This window comes from Urocitellus parryii, chromosome 15 (assembly GCF_045843805.1).
Source record: "Urocitellus parryii isolate mUroPar1 chromosome 15, mUroPar1.hap1, whole genome shotgun sequence".
Taxonomy (NCBI): domain Eukaryota; kingdom Metazoa; phylum Chordata; class Mammalia; order Rodentia; family Sciuridae; genus Urocitellus; species Urocitellus parryii.
In genome coordinates, this window is record NC_135545.1 from 49464473 (window position 1) to 49486131 (window position 21659).

A 21659-nucleotide genomic window follows, 5' to 3' on the forward strand; every position below is an offset into this window, starting at 1 on the left:
TTCATCTTCTGATCTCATCAATAATGCCAGAATTCATAGTTACTTGAAGAATCAATTTATCTCTGAAACAGCTTTCAGGGACAAATCTCTCCCTCCTCTACAACTTTCTGCAAGAACCAACTATAGTATAAATAAATAAAAATACTCATTTTCCATGGTACAATTCAATAGGTAATGAGAGTATTCAATTTCAGAGAACAGGTTTCTATAACCTACTTATTCTTCCTGTCAAACAACCCCCATGCTGTCATCTGCCACAGAATCACCCAGGACTTTGAGTTCCTGAGTTAAATGTGAATTCCAGAGATTCTAACTTGGTAGACACCAGGCATAGCCCCGGATGTAAAATGTTTATGGAACCCACAAGAGACTCTTCTCAGGTGATTCGAATATGGCGAGCTCAATTTAAGAAATCATGCTCATGGGTATTTTTCTTAGTAATCTACTTCGGGGACAGGAAGGACATTGCTTTTTCAAATGACAACCCCTCAAAATTTAAGAAGCTTCAAATTTCTAGAGCAGGCATAGGGTGGGGGAGGGGGAAGACACTAGGTCCAGCAGGAGTGTTTGCATGTGAGATAGGCAGAGGTGGAAAACAGTTTGCAGCTCAGGGAGGTAAAGCATTTTTGCAATTTAGTTGACATCCTTAGAGGCTGAAGCAGATCAACTTCTCTTGCACATCTCAGAAATCATTTGGGATTTTGTCCTGATGCGCAAGCAAAGCTCTGAACAAAGCCATGAATAATTGCATGGCAGGGATGTGTATCTTCCCCCATAGACTGTAAGCTCTTTGAAAAAAAAAAAAGTGTTCTTTGTTTTTTATGCGTTGCTGTGTCTTTCACAGAAAGCTCTCCATAAATATGTGCTGCAGAAGAGAGGGCAGAGCACATATTTTAGCTCCACCCCTTCTGACAACACTTTCTGAAAGATATTTGAATATTTTCCACTGGGAAGTTTTTGATTCCATGGGACATGGTATTTCTGAATCATGTAAATAAAACAGTCAATATCCAGGATAACAGAGAGAACTGGTCTGGGGGTGGGGCCTCCAGTCTTTGTGAGTTGCTCTGTTCCTTGATTCTTGCTCTAAATGAGCAGACTTGAGATGGAGGTATTCACCCAGGAGGATTCAGGTCGCCTAGGATCGCTGTGGTGTCAGCCCGGGCAGGAGCTGACAGACAGAGGAGAAGCCACAGAGCCCACAGAGGGCTCCAGATCACTCTTGCTGCATAACCTGGCACTGACATTGATAACTGGGAGTTTCTTGTGCACTTCAGAAGTTCATTATTTTGTTTTAGAGAGACACATACACAAAAGATAGTAGTAAGTAGTTTTGCTGTATCTCTTTTCTTGTCCAATATTCTAATAACAACAATACCTTTATCATTAGTGGTCATTAACATTTATTGATTGCTCATTAGGTACCAGCTTCTAAAAGCTATGCAGATACACATTCATACATGAATCCTATGAGGAAATACTATTATTATTCTCATTTTACAGTCGAGGAAACAAGGACAAAGAGGTTAAGTGACTTGCTGTGATACAATAATGTCCCATCAAAGATCATAGTCTCTGAAACCTGAAGATATGCTGTCTTTTTCTTTTTAACACGCCTCCCCATTTAAAGTATATTGTGGATGTCTTTCTAAGTCAATAAATTTACATGATTAGTTTTAAAGTTACCAAGCACTCCACTGACATGTATGTAAATTTTTCAAAGACTGTAATTATGTTTAAATTTATCTTTCTAAAGCACATCAAGCTCTCTCCTGCCTTCTTCTTCTTCTTTTTTAAGCAGAAGCTTACCTCAACATTTTATTTTATTTTTTTAAAAAAATGTTTATTGTTTTTAGATCTACATAACAGTTGGATGTATTTTGACATATTATACATAGATGGGGTGCAACCCATTGCACTTTTGATCTCATGGTTGTGGTTGAACGTAAGGTGGAATGGTGAAAGTCCTCTACAATGAGAACTACAGAACACTAAAGAAAGAAATTGGAGAAGACTTTAGAAAATGGAAAGGTCTCCCTTGTTCTTGGAGAGGCAGAATGAATATTGACAAAATGACCATACTCCCCAAAGCACTATACAAATTCCATGCATTTGCCATTAAAATTCCAGTGATGTTCTTCATAGAAAAAGCAGTCATGAAATTCTTTGGAAAAAATAAGAGCCCCAGAATAGCCAGAGCAATCCCCAGTGAGAAAAGTGAAACAGGAGGCATCACAATACTACAGAGAACAGTAACAAAAATGGTGAGGTATTTGCACAAAAATACAATTGAAGGCCCATGGAACAGAACAGAAGACACAGAAACATACCCACATGAATACAATTATCTCCTACTAGACCAAGGTGCCATAAACATATATGGGAGAAAAGACAGCCTCTTCAACAAATAGTGCTGGGAAAACTGGAAATCCCTATGTAGTAGATTGAAATTGAACCCCTATATCTCACCCTGTACAAAACTCAAAATGGATCAAGGACCTTGGCATTAGACCAGAGACCCCACGCATACTGAAAGAAAAAGGAGGCCCAACTCTCCATCTTATCGACCCGGGAACAGACTTCCTCAATAAAACTCCTCAAGCACAAGCAGTAAAATCAAGGATCAATAAATGGGATGGCATCAAACTAAAAAGCTTCTTCATAGCAAAGGAAACAATCAAGAACACAAAGAGATAACCTACAGAATGAGGAGAGAAAATCTTTGCCACCTGCCCCTCAGAGCATTAAACTCCAGGATATACAAAGAACTCAAAAAACTTAACACCAAAAAAAAAAAAAAAAAAACCCGAATAACCCAATCAATAAATGGGAAAAGGAACTGAACAGGCACGTCAAAGAAGAAGAAATACCAATGTTATCTTTCGTGGAAGAGGCCGTTAGCAAATTTAATTAAGTGAAGGTTCTTAAGTGGGGAGATTATGCTGGTATGTTCAGGTGGACCCAATGCAATCCCAAGGGTCCTTTTGAGAGGGAGGTCGGTGGGTCAGTGAAGGACATGTGACTGTAAATGCAGAAATGAGAGAGAGAATGTGAATGAAAGACATTTGAAGATGCCACAAAACTGGCCTAACACCTGGAGGAAGAGGCCATGAGCCAAAGCATGCAGGTGATCTCTAGAAGGCAGAAAAGGCATCGAAAGGGATGATTAATTCTTAGATACCGAAAGGGAAGCAGCTTGTGCCAACACCTTGATTTTAGGTCTTCTGAATTCTAGAATTATGTTAATAAAATTTGTGGTTCTGAAGTGACAACATTTTTCATACAGTTGCCCAAGATGGAACAATGATTTAAACTCTTACAGACTGGCTACACTATTAGGCAAAGTGGCAATATACACTGTTATAAATGGCTTAAAAGGAGGCTGGGCTGAAAAGAGGTGGCTATATCACAATAATTTGCAACCTGTTACTAGGAAATTAGAGTTGTACTCTCCCCATGATGAGCCAATGCATGACAGTCACATTATTAATCTTGGTAATAATCCAATTATTATAAATATTATCTCAGTTAAAAAGCATGCTAATGAACAAATTGACAATAAGAAAAATCATTCTTCTCTCCAATCAGGTAAGAAGTCTTCTTCTACATCTTTGTACTGCAGGACTTTTATTCTTATAAATTTCTTTAACTTAGTTGATTCATCTACTTTTCCTATTTATACAACTCCAAAGATGTTTTTCCTCAAAGGTATTTGGCAAAAGATAGGAATAAATATGATAGCCATTGACTGCAAGTTGAAATATAAATATTATTTTTGATGATTAGTGTTTCTAAACAAATAAAGCTTGAGTTAGAGTAATCTTATTATTTCTACATATTCATATTAGATCTTGTATAGGTGTTTAAATTTAAAATGATGAATCACCTTGAAATTCCCTTGGGAGAATTGCTTTGGCAGTTCAAGAATTCTTGAATTCTTAAATCTGAAAATCTTTGTGGAATAGAAAACAAATTTTCTTGGAATGGTACCAGTTGCAGCCATGACTTCAAATGTGGCTTTCCTGGCCAATGATGTAATGTCCAAATGTGCTTTCTCAATGACTCATGGCAAAGTAAAATTTCTGAAATGTGAAACCAATCATCCTTTAAATATAGAATAAATGCATATCACAGATGCTTTTGATTCTCTAATGAAGGAATCAGAAGAAGGTTAATTCTAGTTAAAAAAAATGAGTATGAGTATATACTCAGGAATACTTAGGAATCCTAGAAAGAATGTTGGAATAATATTAATAGGTAAATACATAAGTGACTAATGTCCAATCATAACCTCTGAGGATATTTTTTTTTCTGGCAGATAGAAGTCATTTGCATTTCTACTGGGAAAAAAATCTACAAATGAATGTGTAACTTTATAGAATCTATCCTTAATCAGTAATAAATTATAAAATCAGAAAGCTACTAATTCATGTAAAATTAAATAATCTTTACACTGGTTTGTTAAAAATGCTCCAGTTTAACATTGGTAAGAAGCAGATTTGTTCCTTTATTTCTAGTTTTTCTGATTTTTTCTTAATGGTGGTAAAATCACTTTCAAGATAATACATCTATCTCTCCTGACAGCAGTTTGGAGAGTTAGGTACTGATGATATATAGAATTCAAATGCTCTCTGCAAAGATCAAAAGAGTAATTTTTTTCTTAAGAGATTTTTACAGGTAGTTCTAGATTTCTACATCATGTACTTTCTGTATCACAAGTTAGTTTTTGGGGATGATGCTTTAAAATTATATTTTTACATATTAGATATGCTTGTGTATAAATGACTTTTTCTAAATGAGATACTTTAAAAAGTGAACTGTTATGAGTGACAATTTTGTCTCAAGTAATGCTGTTAAGAATCATCCTGAATCTTTCTTATAAGAATCATATCCATCTATTACATGTATGCTACTTGACCTTTTCTTGCATTGCAAATGCACCCATGCTCTCAATTGCAAATAAGCTTTTTTTCCCCTGAAGGGCATTGTTTACCTGCATGTGAAATCTGTGATGTGATTGTAGCCATGTTTCAAATTCCCCACTTCTGTACTTCTTTCCTTCCCTTTCAAGTCTCTTTGTTGAATGAAGTCGACTTCACTCCTTCTTCTGAGTCTATCTATGGTTTCAGCAATCTTCCATGTGTTCTTTCATGCTAGTGAATGGGACTGTGTTGGGAGAAGGTCTAGGCCTCTGAAAATCAAGTGTTTCAAAAGTCTTCTAGTAGGGGGAGGACAAGGTAGATTGTCCTCCTTAGCCTCAGGTTTCTAGACCTGAGCCTGAAAAAGATTTTTCTCTTTACCTTAACAAATGGCCCCTGTCTTTCTAATTTTAACACTAGTTACAATCCACAGTGGTTCTGTGAACTGACCTTGTTCATTTGCTAAATGTTGTCCATCTTCCCTGAGTATAAGCTGCATGAGGTCAGAATCCATGGTGGTGTCCAGTACTTACCCTTTTATCTCAGCCTCTTTACAGTGCCTCAAACATGCTGGTGTAAATATTTTTCACTGAAGGAATTTATCCAGTTGTACACTCATGCACTTGGGGAGTGGAAAGCAAGAACATGTCCAGTGACTTCAGTTTAAGAGAGGAAGCTGAGCACCTTTGCCTTAGGCATCCATTGCCTGAAATGCTTTTCGCTACCTTATTTTGCTGATGAAAATATCCAGGCACAAAAGCTTCAGATGCCTCGGAAGATGGATAGGACCATTATAACATAATAATAACCATAGTGAAAAAAAGAGAGAAAAAAAAGAAATAGTCGACTAAAGTAACATAGGCTAAACTTTTTATGGGGAAAAAAAATCTCTCAGTAGCTAATTCCACAAACAGTCTTTATCTAAAATAAAATCATGACTATGATGGTTGCCTTTAAGCAATACATTAACTCAGAGATAACTGCATCGCTCCAAATGTGTGAGCACTTAAAATCTGTCTTATTGAAAATTTTCTTAATTTATTGTAATCTAATAATTGTGGAGCACATTATTTGTATTTGACACAGAATTATGTTTTTACCATGAACATTCATCCAGCTATATAACAAGGAATAATTGTTCCCTTAACATTATTCTTTCTAAAGAATGCAATGTTTATTCATGTGTGCTTGGTGAATGAATTCTTTATAAGCACATTAGCAAGAAGTGAAAAAAAAATCAAACCTGAATTTTCAGAAGATAGCAGCATAAAGCAGTGGAAAAAATATTTGAGGGTGGTGGTACTTATGAATGGTTTATAAAATATGATGGATAATCAGAATAAAATGCATATTGGGGCCTAAGAGTAGCTGTCATAATTTTGTCAAATGGAACAAGATGAGTAAGCTGTAATGTCATTTTGTTGACTGGAAGAAGTCAGCTTACCAGTTGAAAAATAGCTTCATATTTTATTGGGCTTCTTTAATGTCTTCATTTATTACATAAATGTACTCTCAAGGGTAATTGCATTTTAAAAAAATCTTCTACTTATGAAATGTAGAAAACACTGCTAGATCTCTGAGTATTATGGATTCTTTTTTACGTCTCTTGTTCAGGGGGCAACCGATTCTGACAGATGTGCTGTTATGTTACCAGTATAACATGACATCTTTTTTCAGATGGATTGAGTAAGAGCGATCTTGACAATGAGTTGGTAAGACATTGTCAGAAAGCTGAAACAACATGTCAGTGTCACAGTTATAACACAAATGCGGCAGAATAAACCTCACAATATCATTAAGTTAATGTCTTTCCAACGATACTCTTGAGAAAGCAGAAAATAGCACTGCTCTTAAATACTTTCACTTAGTCATGAAAAATATGTATAAAAAACACAAAGGTCAGTTTAATATGCAGTTGAAGTGGTGGAAGTGTAGAGTGTATGCTTATTTCTGTGAGGATCCTTTTTTATATAGCACATGGATAAAAGCATTTTGAGATATCAAAATCACTTTTTTTCTAGAGCCAGAAAACCCATCTGATTTCAACATTTCAAAAGCATTGTTAAAAATACTGATTGTGAAAATGCAAAGTGATTTTATGTATGTTGATCATAACCTTTTTTTTCCAAATTTTCATTTTTAAAGAGAAAATTAGGTATACGTTTAAAATGTATTTTTACCCCATGAATTTTGGAAGCAGTGAAGACTAAAATGGAATCAATCCTGGGTTTCAAGAAGGAATTAGGCATTCAATCGTCATAATTATTACACATACACTTAAAAAGCTTTAATGGAGGGCATATTTATCCTTATTTATACATTTATCCATGACTTTTAATATCTTTGTCTCTAGGATCAGAGGTGGTTGATCTTGATGGAAAAAGTTCCCTTCTCTACCGATTTGATCAAAAATCCCTGAGCCCAATAAAAGATATTATTTCTTTGAAATTTAAAACCATGCAGAGTGATGGGATTCTACTCCACAGGGCAGGGCCAAGTGGAGACCATATCACACTGGAGTTAAGAAGAGGAAAACTCTTTTTACTAATTAATTCAGGTAAAACATTTGGCGCTGTTCTTGAAGATTTGATCATTTACTTATTTCTTAAGTAACCTTATGCTTTTATGGCTTATTTTTTAAAAAACATTTAAGGTGCTTTGTTTTCCAATTCAAGGACTTATCTATCTGCCAATTATTACCCTGTCATGTTAAAATGGTTCGCATTTTGTAAATTGCATAAGATCCTTGCTGAATGATTTTTTCCATAGCCCTAGATAGAATTTCATCACTATTCTCTAGCACCATAAAAGAAAGGGACGGGTCATTGAAAAATATTGCAGTAGTAAAAATAATGAGGTTGTAGCAAAGATAAAATTTACATAGAAAATGAGCATGCAATGAGTAACAATAATAAAAAGAATTATCGGTGTAAGAAATTACAAGGTTGGGAGACTGTTGTACTCAAACTTCAGGTAAATTCACACTAGTCTATGGGATGGGACGCAGTAAGGACATTACAATTATTGTGAGAGATGCTGGGCACAAAAGGGAATTTTTTTTTTCCTTTTAACTGTGAATAATGGTATGTTGTCTCTCCCTCTTCAAAGGTGATGCTAAACTGCCCTCCACTCATGCGCCAATCAATCTCACCCTGGGCAGCCTGCTGGATGACCAGCATTGGCATTCTGTGCTCATCCAGCGTTTGGGCAAACAGGTCAACTTTACAGTGGATGAGCATAGGCATCGTTTCCATGCACAGGGAGAATTCAATTACCTGGATCTTGATTATGAGGTGTGATGGTTACATTTCAATTAATACAGATTTTATTATCGATGTGTCATTTAGCTTCCCAACAGAAAATGTGCTATAGAGAACCCACCTGTGTAGTACATCCACCTGGCTGGTGAAATACTTCCCACAGTGGCCTAACTCAATGGTGGGCTTGGGTACTGGAGGCTGCATATTCCCTGCAGTGTGTTAATTTATTATCAGGGTGCAGAATCACCCTGAAATACTCTGCATAGGGAGGAAATTTCCCACATGATGAGATCTCATTACCAAAAGCAAATATGTGTTGTATGATTTCTTTATGGTTTAGGCTACTCCTAAGCAAAGCATAGATTTATGGGGTGATGGGGGTGTATCCAAAAGATTAAGACAACAAAAAGATTGATTAACTCATTAACAATTGATTCAAATACACAAATATCAAATGTGTGCTAGAAATGTATACAAAATAAAATGTCACAATTAGTAACATTATTAACAGATCAAGTTTTGTGATGGATATAAAGATATGATTTTCCTCATCAAGTGATAAATATAAAAACCAGGTGTGATTAACAATTTGTTGGAATAATCAAGATCTAGTGTGAATAAGGACTGAATGCATATAAATTTGCTTTAAAATCTGTATCTGAATATTTTTTGATGCAGGATGATGAAAACTTGATCTGTACCTCGGCCTTGCAGCTACAGTTGCTAATCATAATCATTTAAGCAGATTATCATAAATCACTAAACAATATTATTGATGCCATTTTTCTTTCTAAGATCAGCTTTGGAGGGATTCCAGCACCTGAAAAATCAGTGTCATTCCAATATAAAAATTTTCATGGATGTTTAGAAAATCTCTATTATAATGGAGTTGACATCATTGGTTTGGCCAAGCAACAAAACCCACAGATCATCAGCACGGTAAGAGACTTCATGAAGGAATGAGTAAACAGAAAGTCTTTTCTGCAATAAAACTACTCCATTGTAGGTTCCCAGTCAATGCAATATTTCCAAGATTGCTTTTATTTAATTTTCTTCTCTGGCAATATGAATATAAAGTATTAATTCTATTTAAAGGAATTGTAATTCACAACACATAATTTTTATTTTTATGTGAAGTAAAGCAGTTTTTTTTAACAGTGAATATTTTGATTTAGTTGTGATCTTATTGCTCCTAGGAGAATAATTTCTTTTGCTCTGCAATTGCCTCAATAGGATTCTCCTTGACCAACTCAATAGATGAGCATAGGGAGTTTCTGAAATCAGATAACAGCCATGTATATTAGAGAGACATTGGAAAAGCTTGTATTTTTCCATAGTTATCCATACAGATTATAAAACAACGACAACAACATGTGGCTTTTGCAACATTGCATCAACCAGTCTTTGCAAATAGTACTATTGCTCAGGCTGTATTATGTTCTAATTCAGTGCACCAGTAGCAAAATTTAAATCTAACTGTTGGTCAGGGATTAGTCAGGGAAGCAGCACAAGAGTGAGTATTATGAACCCAAGGATCTATCTTAGAACTTGGATCTTAGCAATTGTCAGAGGAGCTTGGAAGTTGAAGTCCTGGCAGGGGAAGGTAGAAGATCACAGAAGCCACTAATTCTGCCTCCAGCCATACTGTATACAGACATGTTGGACTTTGTAGAGCATTTTCAGCCTGTGGGGAGGCTTTCTGAAGAGGGGTCTCTGGCAGTTGTCTCTGGGTAGCCACTAATTTGGTAGGTCCCCAGCCAAGCACTGGGCTGGAGGGTGGGCTGGGCTGGAGTTGCTCACTTGGTGCCAGCCTTTGGGAGGAGGAGGTAGTACTTGGTGGAAGAGAACAGGGAGAGTGGATAAACCAGCATTTCTGTTCTCATCCTTCATATGCATGATCACACACACAAAAAAAAAAATCCCTTGGAGTCAAATGGCTGGTGTTTTACTTTTAACTGTCAAATATCACCCAAGCCACCTTTTTAAGCATGTTTTACCCAGGGAAGGAAAGAAATTGTGTGTGTGTGTGGGGGGGGGGATGGTTTCCAGCTTTACCCATTTGATAACACATAATTTCTTGCATTGTTTAAAATTTAGTATCTGTAAATTGAAGCTCATGTTGCATCAGCAAATCCCAAAGCACGTTACAAGAATATTACTGAAAAAATATTTTATTCCTAATTGAATTATTTTATTCCTAATTGTGAATTGGTGGTGTTTATAGGATCTTAACATTCAACTAAGATTTTAAAGTAGTTGTTTTTAATAAAAGAGAAAATAATTTAAAGGAGAAATAAAAAATAAATATATGTTTCATTCAAAGCTTAATTTTTCAGAAAATGCTCATGTAAGGAAACCCCACTTTTTACTGGCAAAAGGGTGTGTTGCTTGCAGGTTAATTGAAGCCTGAGACCAAGTCCAGTGGATAACATTTTCCATTTTCCCTGAGTTTGATTGTCTTATAACTGCATTTACATTATGGTTTAGCATAAAAGTTAGCATTGTTTGCTCTTTAGCTTTTGTTATTTTGTTCATGGGAACATGACAGATCTTTACAAATGGAAGTTAATTCACTCTTAACAGAATCAATATAGTTTAACGATTTTATTTGACCAAGACTGAATGTTTTCCTTCCAACATGTATTTTCTAAGTAAAGTTAGTTTCAGGGACTTTTCAAATCTATATTAAATTTGAGAAATGGGGATAAGACCAGAGAAAGTGGTTGAAGAACCTTAAAGTATATGGCTAGGACCTGGATTTTCATGGTGTTGGCAGTTTGTTGGTTTAAATTGAGGATAATGTACAATTGATAAGCAGTCTTCATGCTTATTTCAAATTCTATTACTAATGGAATATGTAAAACATGCTGAAAGATTTTTCTTCTACTTTGTCCTCAGGGAAATGTGTCATTTTCCTGTTCACAACCACAGTGGGTGCCTCTGACTTTTCTGAGCTCCAGGAGTTATTTAGCTCTGCCCGCCTCTCCCAGAGAGGAGGAAATTTCAGCCAGTTTTCAATTTCGAACATGGAATAAGGCCGGACTTCTGCTCTTCAGTGAACTCCAGCTGGTTTCAGGGGGTCTTCTCCTCTTGCTTAGTGATGGAAAACTTAAGCTGAGTCTCCTCCGGCAGGGAAAATTACCCAGTGACATCACAGCAGGTAATAAATGTACTCCCACAGGCCAAGCATATGGATCTGGAAGATTTCATTATCTCTCGGTTCCTTCTCCACAAATTTTATGCATAACCAAAAAATTAATATTTGTTTAATAAATGAATACTGGAGTTAATAAGATTATCAGTACTCTTCCTTAGAGGAACTTGACTCCAATTTCCTTTTAAATATCATTCCAACCTTCGCAGTTCTTATTAACCAAAATGATAGAGATGGGGGAATAGAAATTTCCTTCTGTGACTCTTTCTCCCACTTCAGACAAATTATAGAATATCCTGAGAAATGTGTGTTTTGAGGATAATGTGAAACACTTGAAATAGACCAATAAATTAATTGGATGTCATTTATAGGAAAACTAGACTTTGCCAAACATGGCTGATATCTCATCTGGTCTTTTGGAGACTGGGAGAGATCTTTCTGGAATCTATACCTATATCTTTGTATCAGTGTATAATATAAATGCAAAACTTAAATATTTAGCTAAATTTGCGTGTTGCACTTTGTAAAGATTTGGATAGATTTGGGGCAAAATGTAAAGATTTGTGCAAAGTTTTCCCCTTGGGCACCAGTTGGAATTCTCTTCACTTGTAAGCAATCCGGTCCTGTTTCAATAACTAGAAGTAATATAATCAAGGTGAATATATGAGTGTCTAGAAAATTAATGTTAATGTAGGTCAGTGCTTTGAATTAGGGATATTTTCGTTTCTTTATTAAAATTATGTAGTTCTCAAGAAGATATCTCCATTTTTTACATCAGTAGAAGAACATCTAAGCCCAGAAAGTGAAGGTTGCATTGAGGTAAACTGCTACATTAATTTAATAAATTATCTTTAAAAACAATTTACCAATGACAGTGTACCATTCCTCTATATTAACTATGACCAAAGTTGATAGAATTTGACTTGGAAAGGGAGAAAAAGAAGTTAAAATACATTTGAAAACTAATAAGGAAAACAAATATACAAACACATACACAAATGACTATTCTTTATAACCTTTGTGTTATTGTTCATCTATCACTGCAATTTAAATGCTGGACATAAATTAATCAGTGTCATATTAATAATTAATAGGCCCATAAAACAAGGGTCTAAAAATGTAAAGATTGCCATTATTGTGTAGTTTATTGTGATATACTTGATGTTCTCCGAAGTGGTTATGTTCATAGTTTAATTTTCTTTTTTTTTTTTAAAGAGTGAGAGAGGAGAGAGAGAGAGAGAGAGAGAGAGAGAGAGAGAGAGAGAGAGAGAATTTTTAATATTTATTTTCTAGTTCTCGGCGGACACAACATCTTTGTTGGTATGTGGTGCTGAGGATCGAACCCGGGCCGCACTCATGTCAGGCAAGCGTGCTACCACTTGAGCCACATCCCCAGCCCCCATAGTTTAATTTTCAACATCTTAAACTGCTTCAGTACAATGCTACTGTAGTTGGCCCCATGAAGCTAGCTCATTTCTAACCACTTTATAGGAATATAGAGTTCGTAAATTACTAGGTGTACGTCTGTAGGGAATACCCTGAGTGATTTAAAAATCTCTAAATGCATGTTTAAATCCATATACAATATAATCCATTATGATGTCCTATGACTTCATGTGATTATTTCCATAGCTGCTAATGTTACCAAAACTGTTACACTTCAGATAACAAAAGTCAGCCTTCACTTACCAACTCTGTCCAGTTGCTTTCAAAATATTAACTTTTGCTAATTTCAGTGAAGCAAGTACATTTTGCATGCACTGGTAAACTACTTAAATGGTGGTTGGGTGGGTGGGGACTCATAGGGAAAGACTTCACCTGTACAAAGATAATTAAATCAGTTATATTATGATTCTAAAAATTCACTTATGAATGGATTGCTATCATATTATAATATCTTTACATTATATAAAGGTGGCTTAATTGTGTGTGTGTGTGTGTGTGTATGTGATACTGGGGATTGAACCCAGGGGCACTCTATCACTGAGCTACATCCCCTATCCTTTTTATTTTTTATTTTGAGACAGGGTCTTACTAAGTTGCTGAGGCTGACTTTGAACTTGCCATCCTCCTGCCTCAGCTTCTTGAGTTGCTAGGATTACTGGTATGTACCACCTCACCAGGCAAGAGTAGCTTAATTTTTCATAGCTATCGGAGATCTAAATTACTAATCTATTTCAGTTTCAAAAACTCAAACTTTTTATCTTTTGCAATGAAAAAAAAAATTAAATCATATGGAGAAAGAACTGAATTGTACAAATGTTTGAGATTTGAAGCTAAAATTTTACTGTGAGGTACAGTTTTGCAAATTGTCATTTGGAGTTTTTCAAAAATATTATGTCAGCCTGAATCATTTCTGAAATGTTATATTATCTAAATCATGAAACATACAAGCAATACTCTAAAACTCCCTCGTGACACAAAATATCATCATCATGCTTAGAGACGTCAAAGCAAAATCCATTCACTTGGCATCAAGGACCCAATGAACAATGCAGTTCTGTTTTCCTATTTAAAACAAAAGTCTTTGTTGTCAAATTTGAGATTCCTGCTGATCTGGAGCATTTCTCTGCAGCTTTTGCCTGATGGTGAAAATGAGGCTGCTTGGTCCCCTGGCGGGGCCTGGCTGGGACAGGCTTGCAATGTGTGGGGTGTTGGCAGATTTTCACTTGCTGGCATTTGTGCTTCCAGGGTCCCCAGCAGTGGAGTAGCAGTCTGGGTTTGCCTCACCCAGGAGAAGCCATTTTTAAATTCCCCTTCCTCCCTTTCACTGCGAGCCTGCTCCTACTCTGCTGACTATAATCCTGTCATCCCTTAAGCTCCTGCTTTCCACTAAAGTGATGGCTACCCGTGACCTCCATCCTGTCATCTTGACAAGAGCTATCTAGTGATCTGGATCCTTAATTCTGGTTAGTGACTACAGTTAGTAGATATGGGAATTTCTGGTGCTTTCAGAGCACTGAAATATATTTGGAAATAGGCACCACCCTTTGGTTGCTCCTTGAGTAATGGCCTCTGTATAATTGCCTTTTGCACCTTTACCGAGAACCTACCCTCGATGGCAGGCTTATTTTTTTCTTTCTACATCTTATCCTCTGGATGCCAGTTACAGTCATATGAGAGAGTGATGGCGGCTGAGCTGTCATAATGTTTCTGTAGCAATTTAAGATAGTATCAGAGATTATATATGAGGGAGCAGAGACAAACGTTTCCCTCCTTCTAGCATTTTGTGTGTTTATGTGATTTAAGCCAGAGGGGGATGGGGAAAAAGAGAGAGGTGTGTGGGGGGGAAGGTTTGGGTCCACCATCCTATCTTCTTCTACCACCACAATTGCAAGCACTTCCATTTGTGACCCCATTCTTCCATTTGTAGTTGTCAGTGTTTTCTGGCCAAAGACCACTGTAAACATACCTGGAGTTGGAAGGAGTCAGGCTTGTTGCTTGTTGCAACTAGAGGAACACACACCCCAAGAGCCACAAGGGTGTCTCAATGCAAAGGTGTCCGGAATGACTTCTTGTAGGATTTGGGGTTGTGTTCATTGACCTGGGAGACGTTTCCAGGAGGCAAACATGCTGTAGATTAAAGACTGTCAGGATGTGGGGGTAATTCTATGATTAGGTACCATCGTAAAGCTCATCTAGAAGAATCGAGGAAAGAAATAAGGCTAAAATTTTAATTGGGCAAAAAAAAAAATTGTTGGTCATTCCTGTCATCCAGAAGAGGGAGCGTGTGGTGTTTTTGTGGTTGGCACAGAGGCCTTGCTTTTGTCTGTGCCTGCACAAGGTCATGAAGTGGAATTGATTTCTTACCCCCGTTTCATTGTCCAGTGACCTTGTCTGATGTAAGTGTCCTGAGAGGTTGCTTAGGTTTGACAGGATACCACCAAGCTGGGCTCCGCCAGCTTCTTACATCGTAAGGCCTTTCCAATAACTCTGGGCCAGCTCCTGGCTTGCAGGGACTGCTTTTCTCTTTATCAATGTTAATTGTTAAACATGATCAAAAAAAATAAGGGGACCACCTGCTTTGTAGGAAGAGAAGAATGTGGATCTTGGAGTCAGCTGAGTTTCTGTTTATTCCTCTCCTCGCCAGCTGGAAACTATCTCGGGTAACTGTTTATCCTCCCTGAGCCTCATTTTCTCCAGATTTAAAATGAGGATAAAAGTCGCAAAGATTCAGTGAAAGTGTTCCGTACCTGTTATGAATAATAGCTCAATAAAATTATCATCATCATTATTTTGTTACTATACCAACAACAGGCTCTCTACCCCCACTCAGAAGGTGTGAGTGAAGGTGACAGTAAATAGAATTAGTGTTTAGTTACATAATATCATAATGATGAAAAAAACTATAAATCCTAAGATTCCTCCTTCTCCTTCCCCCCATTCCCAGTAGTGTGACCCTTAAAAGGGCTCACTTTTCATCTGCTCTTGAAGTGGAAAGGATTCGTATACTTACAAAGAAAAATAGAGTCTGATTAAAAATTATGTAGAATTAGTTGCAATAAGTTAAAGAGACCCTTCATGATTTAATTCGAATAATAAATCCCACTGACAGGTAATAAGTCTCCTCTACAGGTAAATGATGTCTATTACAAATGATGCTGGAGGACAGTTTTCTGAAGTTTCTTCCACAACCATAGCGCAAGTTCCTACCCTGCCAGCAGATCAGAGGGAAGCATTTAACTGTGTAAAATTACTGAGTGGCTTGTCACGGTTTCTTTTTGTTCTAACTTGGCTGCTGCATTAGCAAGGTTAGTCAGAAGGCCTCCCAAAGCCTTTGATTAATTCTGTTGTGTGCCTTAGCAGCAATTGCCCAGAGCCCCTCAATACAAAGTGCATATTTCCTATACCAGCCCTGGGTCCCTGAAATACTTGTTACTGATTCATGACAAGACAAATATAAAAATTGAAATTAAGCTTTTAGAAACAGTTATGACAAGAATAGATGCCTGCAACATTGAAGCACGTGGTTCGCAGGTTTGCATTTCATGCCATTAAGATTTTTTTCATGATTCATTTTCATCACATTTCATAAAAGTATCAATCTGGAGTAGATTGGAAAATAAAATTTACATCACCACAGGTAGTTTGAGAAGTACTATCCAAAGCCAAGGGGGAAGGTGTGACTTGAAATAACAGAAGTAGAGTCAGGTGCACAGGGCTTTGGAAACAAGATGGAGGCACTCTGGGGACAGAGGTGGGGACAGAGATGGAGGTGTCTGTACATTGGGGCAAAGTGGGTACACAGGATTTTCACTCTATGTGCACCCTCCCACGGGAAGCATTGAATGACAAGTCAGGAATGTTTGACTTATTTGAGTCCGAACTTGTATCCTCAAGGATTATATAACTCTATTCAGTGTCTATTTAGAGTCCACTCTTAGGAAATGTGTCTAAAAGTACCTAACCTACATTCTCCACATCAGCTTTCAAGTCTTTGCCAGCATCTTTCATAAACCAAACCAGAGTTGGATCTTGAAATTTTTTTTCTTTGTCTTCCTGGATGTGATGTGGGGCTTCTGTATCCCAGCTAGAATGTGAATTAGATTCAACACATCCAGGGCAGAAAAGTGTATTCAATTAAGGGGACTTGGATGCATTTTCAGTCTGAAAGCCTGTGGTAGAAACCAGCTAAGTGGAATAAAAGAAATTGCATATAATATCAGAAAAGAGGTCCATGTGATACCAGAAAGGAAATTGCATATAATATTAGAAAAACAGCTCTTTGGGTTTAAGAGAGTGCTTATGTTTTTGTTTAGTGATTTGATCTGCATAATTATGCCGAGTTAAGTATTCAGTGGGTGTAAACTTGACTGGTAAATCCACAATAGAGATGCTTAGCTCTGAGCCTCTGCTCAGAACTCAACCACAGAGCTCCTTGTGTGTAGTTCCCTGTAAGGGGGAGGGCTGTGCCATCCTGTGGAGACATGTCAGTGGGAGTGCCTCTCCTGAGGACTGGAGATTGTTTTTGGAAGCAATAAGAAAACCTTGACTTTTGATTATAGCAACATATAAAAATTAATATAATTAGAATTGTGTATGTGTGTGCATAGATGTGCACACACATATTTATATACATATATAGAGAGTTAATCTCATTGTTTGTGATAGTTCTGTTCTATAAAGTTTCCATGAATGCTGATTTAGGGAATATTGAACCAGTACTCTGAGGGGAAATACAGGCTTTAGTTCCTGTGAATCTCTGGTCATAAAATTTCTCTGAAGCAATCAATGTATAACCTTCCTGAATGTGTGTTTCTGTTTAGAGACACCCTATTTAGTGTGCAGTGTGTTGTTGATCTGTTAACAGTGAACTCACCGTCAACAACATCCTAACTCATGCCTGAATGAAGCTTATCTAGCATGCATATTTTCTCCAAAAGACTCATCACAGCCTGCTCTACACTGAGGAATACCAAGGCCCTGTGCCTGAGGGCCAATACAAACAGCAAAACCCACCAATACATTTCTCGTACTTCCAAGATTTACAGTACGAGAGCTAAACCAATAGGGCAGAGGGTTTTCTTGTTGGACCTCAGGGGGAACATGTCCATAGGATAACTTAAATTCTTTGCTTCTCATATAGTTTGCAAAAACTCTACCATATATCATAAAAGTGGCTTCCATAAAAGTACAAAAAAATAGGCAAAACATTTTATTGGGTCAGATGTAGAAACATGTATACTCTTCCTAAACTCCTCCCCGCAGGGGTGAATCACATGGATGGAAGTTGAAAATCAGTCGATGGCAAATAATGGAGAGACTAACTTTTCGGGGTGTCTGCTGCTGGGAGTTGTGTTCCTGTCATGGAGGCCCTAAGAAAGGGCGATGACCTCACACACTTCACACGTGAAGGATGCTATCTCGTTGCTCAGCACCCTTTCCCCTCCTCCTTTTCTCCCCTTTTTATGACTATGATATTATTATTTAGCTTTTCCACACTTCTCTTTTCTGCAGTTTAGTTCCTTAGGGTTAACTATGGTCTGCTAATATGAAATGGAAAATTCCAGAAATAAATAATTCATAGCTTTTAAATAACTTTGAGTATATTGCTATAGTTATTGTATCTTATGGTTAGTTACTTTGTTAATCTCTTCGTGTGTTTAATTCATAAATTTAGCTTCATCACAGGTATGTATGTTTAGGAAAAAAACAAAATTTCCATAGAGTTTCAGGCATCCACTGGGGGACTTTATTTTAACCAATTAAAAATTGGTTAAAACCAATTAAGAAGTTACTGGTTCTTCATTCTTCTTTCTTTGAAATAGAAAGGGGACTACAGTGATGTAAATACTGCAGTGGCTACAGTGCTGCGGTGTGCATCCTTGTTGAAAACCAGCCTCCTGTAGTGCTTCTGTTAAGTCATCTCTTTCACCTGTGTTCCCCTCCCCCAGGTGCTGGATTGAACGATGGACAGTGGCATTCCATCTCCTTATCTGCTAAAAGGACTCACCTGAGTGTGGTGGTGGATGGCCACGTGACCACTGCTTCTCCTTTGCTTGGGCCTGAGCAGATTTATTCAGGAGGCACCTATTATTTTGGAGGTAAGAAAAAGGGTGAGTCCTTCTGGGCGGTTGGGCTGTATTTGTATTTCTGACTCTTGTGTCTTGCCGAAGCCTTCATGCTTTAACCAACGTTCACACTGAGGAATAATTTCTCACTTTCTTTAGAATGAGTGGATCAAGATGACAAATTATAATCTGAAGTACGCGGCTACAAAGTGGACTTACTGCTGTTTACAATTTCTATGATGAGATTTATTTGAAGTAGGCCACCTTCTTCGGTTCTTACCTTCATAGCTTGTTATATTTTCCTAATGTTAAATGGCCCTTCTATGTTTTCTTCTGGCTTTATGGGTTGATTTTATTGCAGTGTTTTCCTGATCATGTACCTCTTAGCGCCTCTAAGCATCCTTATTGCTTTCCCACTGCCCAATGTAGAAGGGCAATATGATGCCAATGGACAAATGATTTCAATTAATTAGCCATAGCAACCTCTTCTCCTTGCTAAGTAATAGTGCACTGATACATTTGTTGAAATTGGGACCTTGGCCTTCAACACCAGGCCATCTTCTGTAGAGGACAAGAACACGTAAAGTGTTTACCTGCCCCATGGATGTTTGAATTAAAACCTTGGAAAAAGAAACTGGAGAAGTGTAAATGAATTTTTATTACTGGGAAATTAGAAAAATGTTCTTTGCCATCAGAAATGCAGTTTTAAAACTGTTAGTGGCTAAAACTTTGGTCTAATTATGACTGACAAGGGGTGTTTCTTATATTATCATTGTTTTGGTATTTTTACCTTTCATTGGAATAGTTGCTTCTGTTGGACTCATTTTTTAATTTGGGGGAAGTAGCTGAGGTTTCATTATTCACCACTGAAATACAAATTATTTTGTAAGAATTGACAATGAGTATATAACCCGTGAATCAAGTCATCAGAACTTAAAAGCAAATAAAAGAACAAACATTTAAAAACCTGAACACAATCCACAAAGGCAGCATTGGACCACAATCTTAAAAGATGCAATTGTCTCCTTTACTAAGATTTGTTCATTTCTGAACCAGATTATTTCAGAATGTATGATTGATTTAATGGCAATCCATAGGAACATATTCTTTTAATCGATAGTGAGATGTATAGAACAACTCAAATAAGAGCTTTCATTCCAAAGGAAAAGATTTACAAGTACTAAAAGAGATAAGAAGAAAGACATATTGTTAAATGATACAAAATAAAAAATAGAAGATGGGATAAAATGTTTATAAATCATGAAAATAGAATCATCATTCTTAAAGAAGTTTATATCCCTCGTGTTCAGATTTAGCAATATTTAGCCCATTTTGTTTACAAGTTTTTTTTCTCTAGTGGCGGCTTTTATTCATACGGTAATATTTTATAGTGAAATATATCACATGCACTTTGTAATTTTTCTTTTTACTATGATTCATGTTGTACAGTGTTATATTTAAAAAATATTTTGGATAGTTTTATCAAAGAGTTGCAAAGACCTACAGAGGATTCCTGGATATCCCACATTCAGTTTCTTCGATCACGTATGCCTTTTAAGGAATTCTAGTAGCATTTTGAAGTATGCATCTTCACATGCATACCTCTGCTTAAGAAAGAGTAGATCATTCATAATGTCTGTCCCTCTAGGAGCTTATCTTTTGATCTCCCCAAGAAAGTACTCTTCTGAATTTGGAATATGTTTCCAAATTCATGTTCATTATAATTTCACATCTATTAAGATGTTCTTAAAAGATATACTGTGGAAACTTCCACTGTAAAATCCCAACTCCAACCCTTTTGAACATGCCCTGAAAAATCCAGGCTACCCTAGAATTTCCAGGGCTTGTGCTTCAGAGCCTGGTTAAGAAGGTCCATTCTCCTGAAAGTCCGTTTAATGTTTTGGGGGCCAGAAACCCTGAATTCTGGGACATTGAGAGGAGAGGGTTCCAAGTGGACACACCACCTTTCGCTGGGAGGCCGCCAGGACCATAAGCAAAGTCATGCTTTTAAGAAGGCAGGGCAGCATTCCCTAAACTGCAGGACCAGCACAGAGACCCTGATTGTGTGGGTGGTACTGGCCATGAGGTGACCAACTTTTCCACATTTTAGCTGAAAGTCCTGTGTCCTTCCCTGAAGTCCTGGGCAAACTGTGTCAGTCAGTTGCTATAGAAAACCTTTTGCTTTTTGTGGTCAAGAGTCCCTCTCACTGCCAGGGTCTGTTTTATCTAAAGGTGCAAAGTGGTTTTTAGGTAGGTGGTTCTTCGGCCAGTTGATCTTCAAGAAGAAAGAAAAAAAAGCCATGCTGGCAGACACTTCCCATCAATTCATCCATCCTTCTTCTCCCTGAATTCAGCTGCACATTTCCAGCTGTCTTATCAGAATGCAGTCAGTCTAACCTGGCTGTGGTGCCTGCTGCAAAGGGTCAGGTTGTTCCAGCAGACTGGGCTCGATCTCTGTTCTCTGCCAGTCTCAAGAGTGACTGTCACATTGGGAAAGAGGACTGACTGCCCCTGAGTCAGCAGCACTCTAGGTGGGCCACACAAAACTTTCACCATTCCTCCATGACTCCGTACTCTTTGACTTTTTTCCCCTCCAACGTGTGCTCTTCAGAAAGTCAGACTGCATTGCGGTGCCCTGTGCTCAACTTTTATTATTTATAAATTACTAATTTTAAATCTGGGTTCTCCAGATGGAGGACGGATGGGTGTCTCGTTTCTGTGAATTCCCCTATGGAATCTTTGTGCTGTGCATAACATACCACGCAACTCAAGCTGGGGATGCTGAAACTGTGAATTCTCACATTCCTCCTCCCTT

The 21659-nt window shown here is 37.3% G+C and overlaps 1 protein-coding gene across 6 annotated transcripts in view; it reads left to right on the forward strand.

The window, feature by feature from the left end:
• The window catches only part of Cntnap4 (contactin associated protein family member 4), a 237479-nt gene that overhangs the window by 140556 nt on the left and 75264 nt on the right, over positions 1–21659 (forward strand). For 4 of the 6 annotated variants that reach the window (XM_026409135.2, XM_026409139.2, XM_026409141.2 and 1 more), the window contains exons 5-9: positions 7273–7476; positions 8028–8212; positions 8975–9118; positions 11078–11339; positions 18728–18877. In XM_026409135.2, the coding sequence (XP_026264920.1) occupies positions 7273–7476; positions 8028–8212; positions 8975–9118; positions 11078–11339; positions 18728–18877 (945 nt within the window). The remainder of the gene's footprint in view (positions 1–7272; positions 7477–8027; positions 8213–8974; positions 9119–11077; positions 11340–18727; positions 18878–21659) is intronic. The other 2 variants (XM_026409140.2, XM_026409137.2) reach the window with 2 other exon arrangements.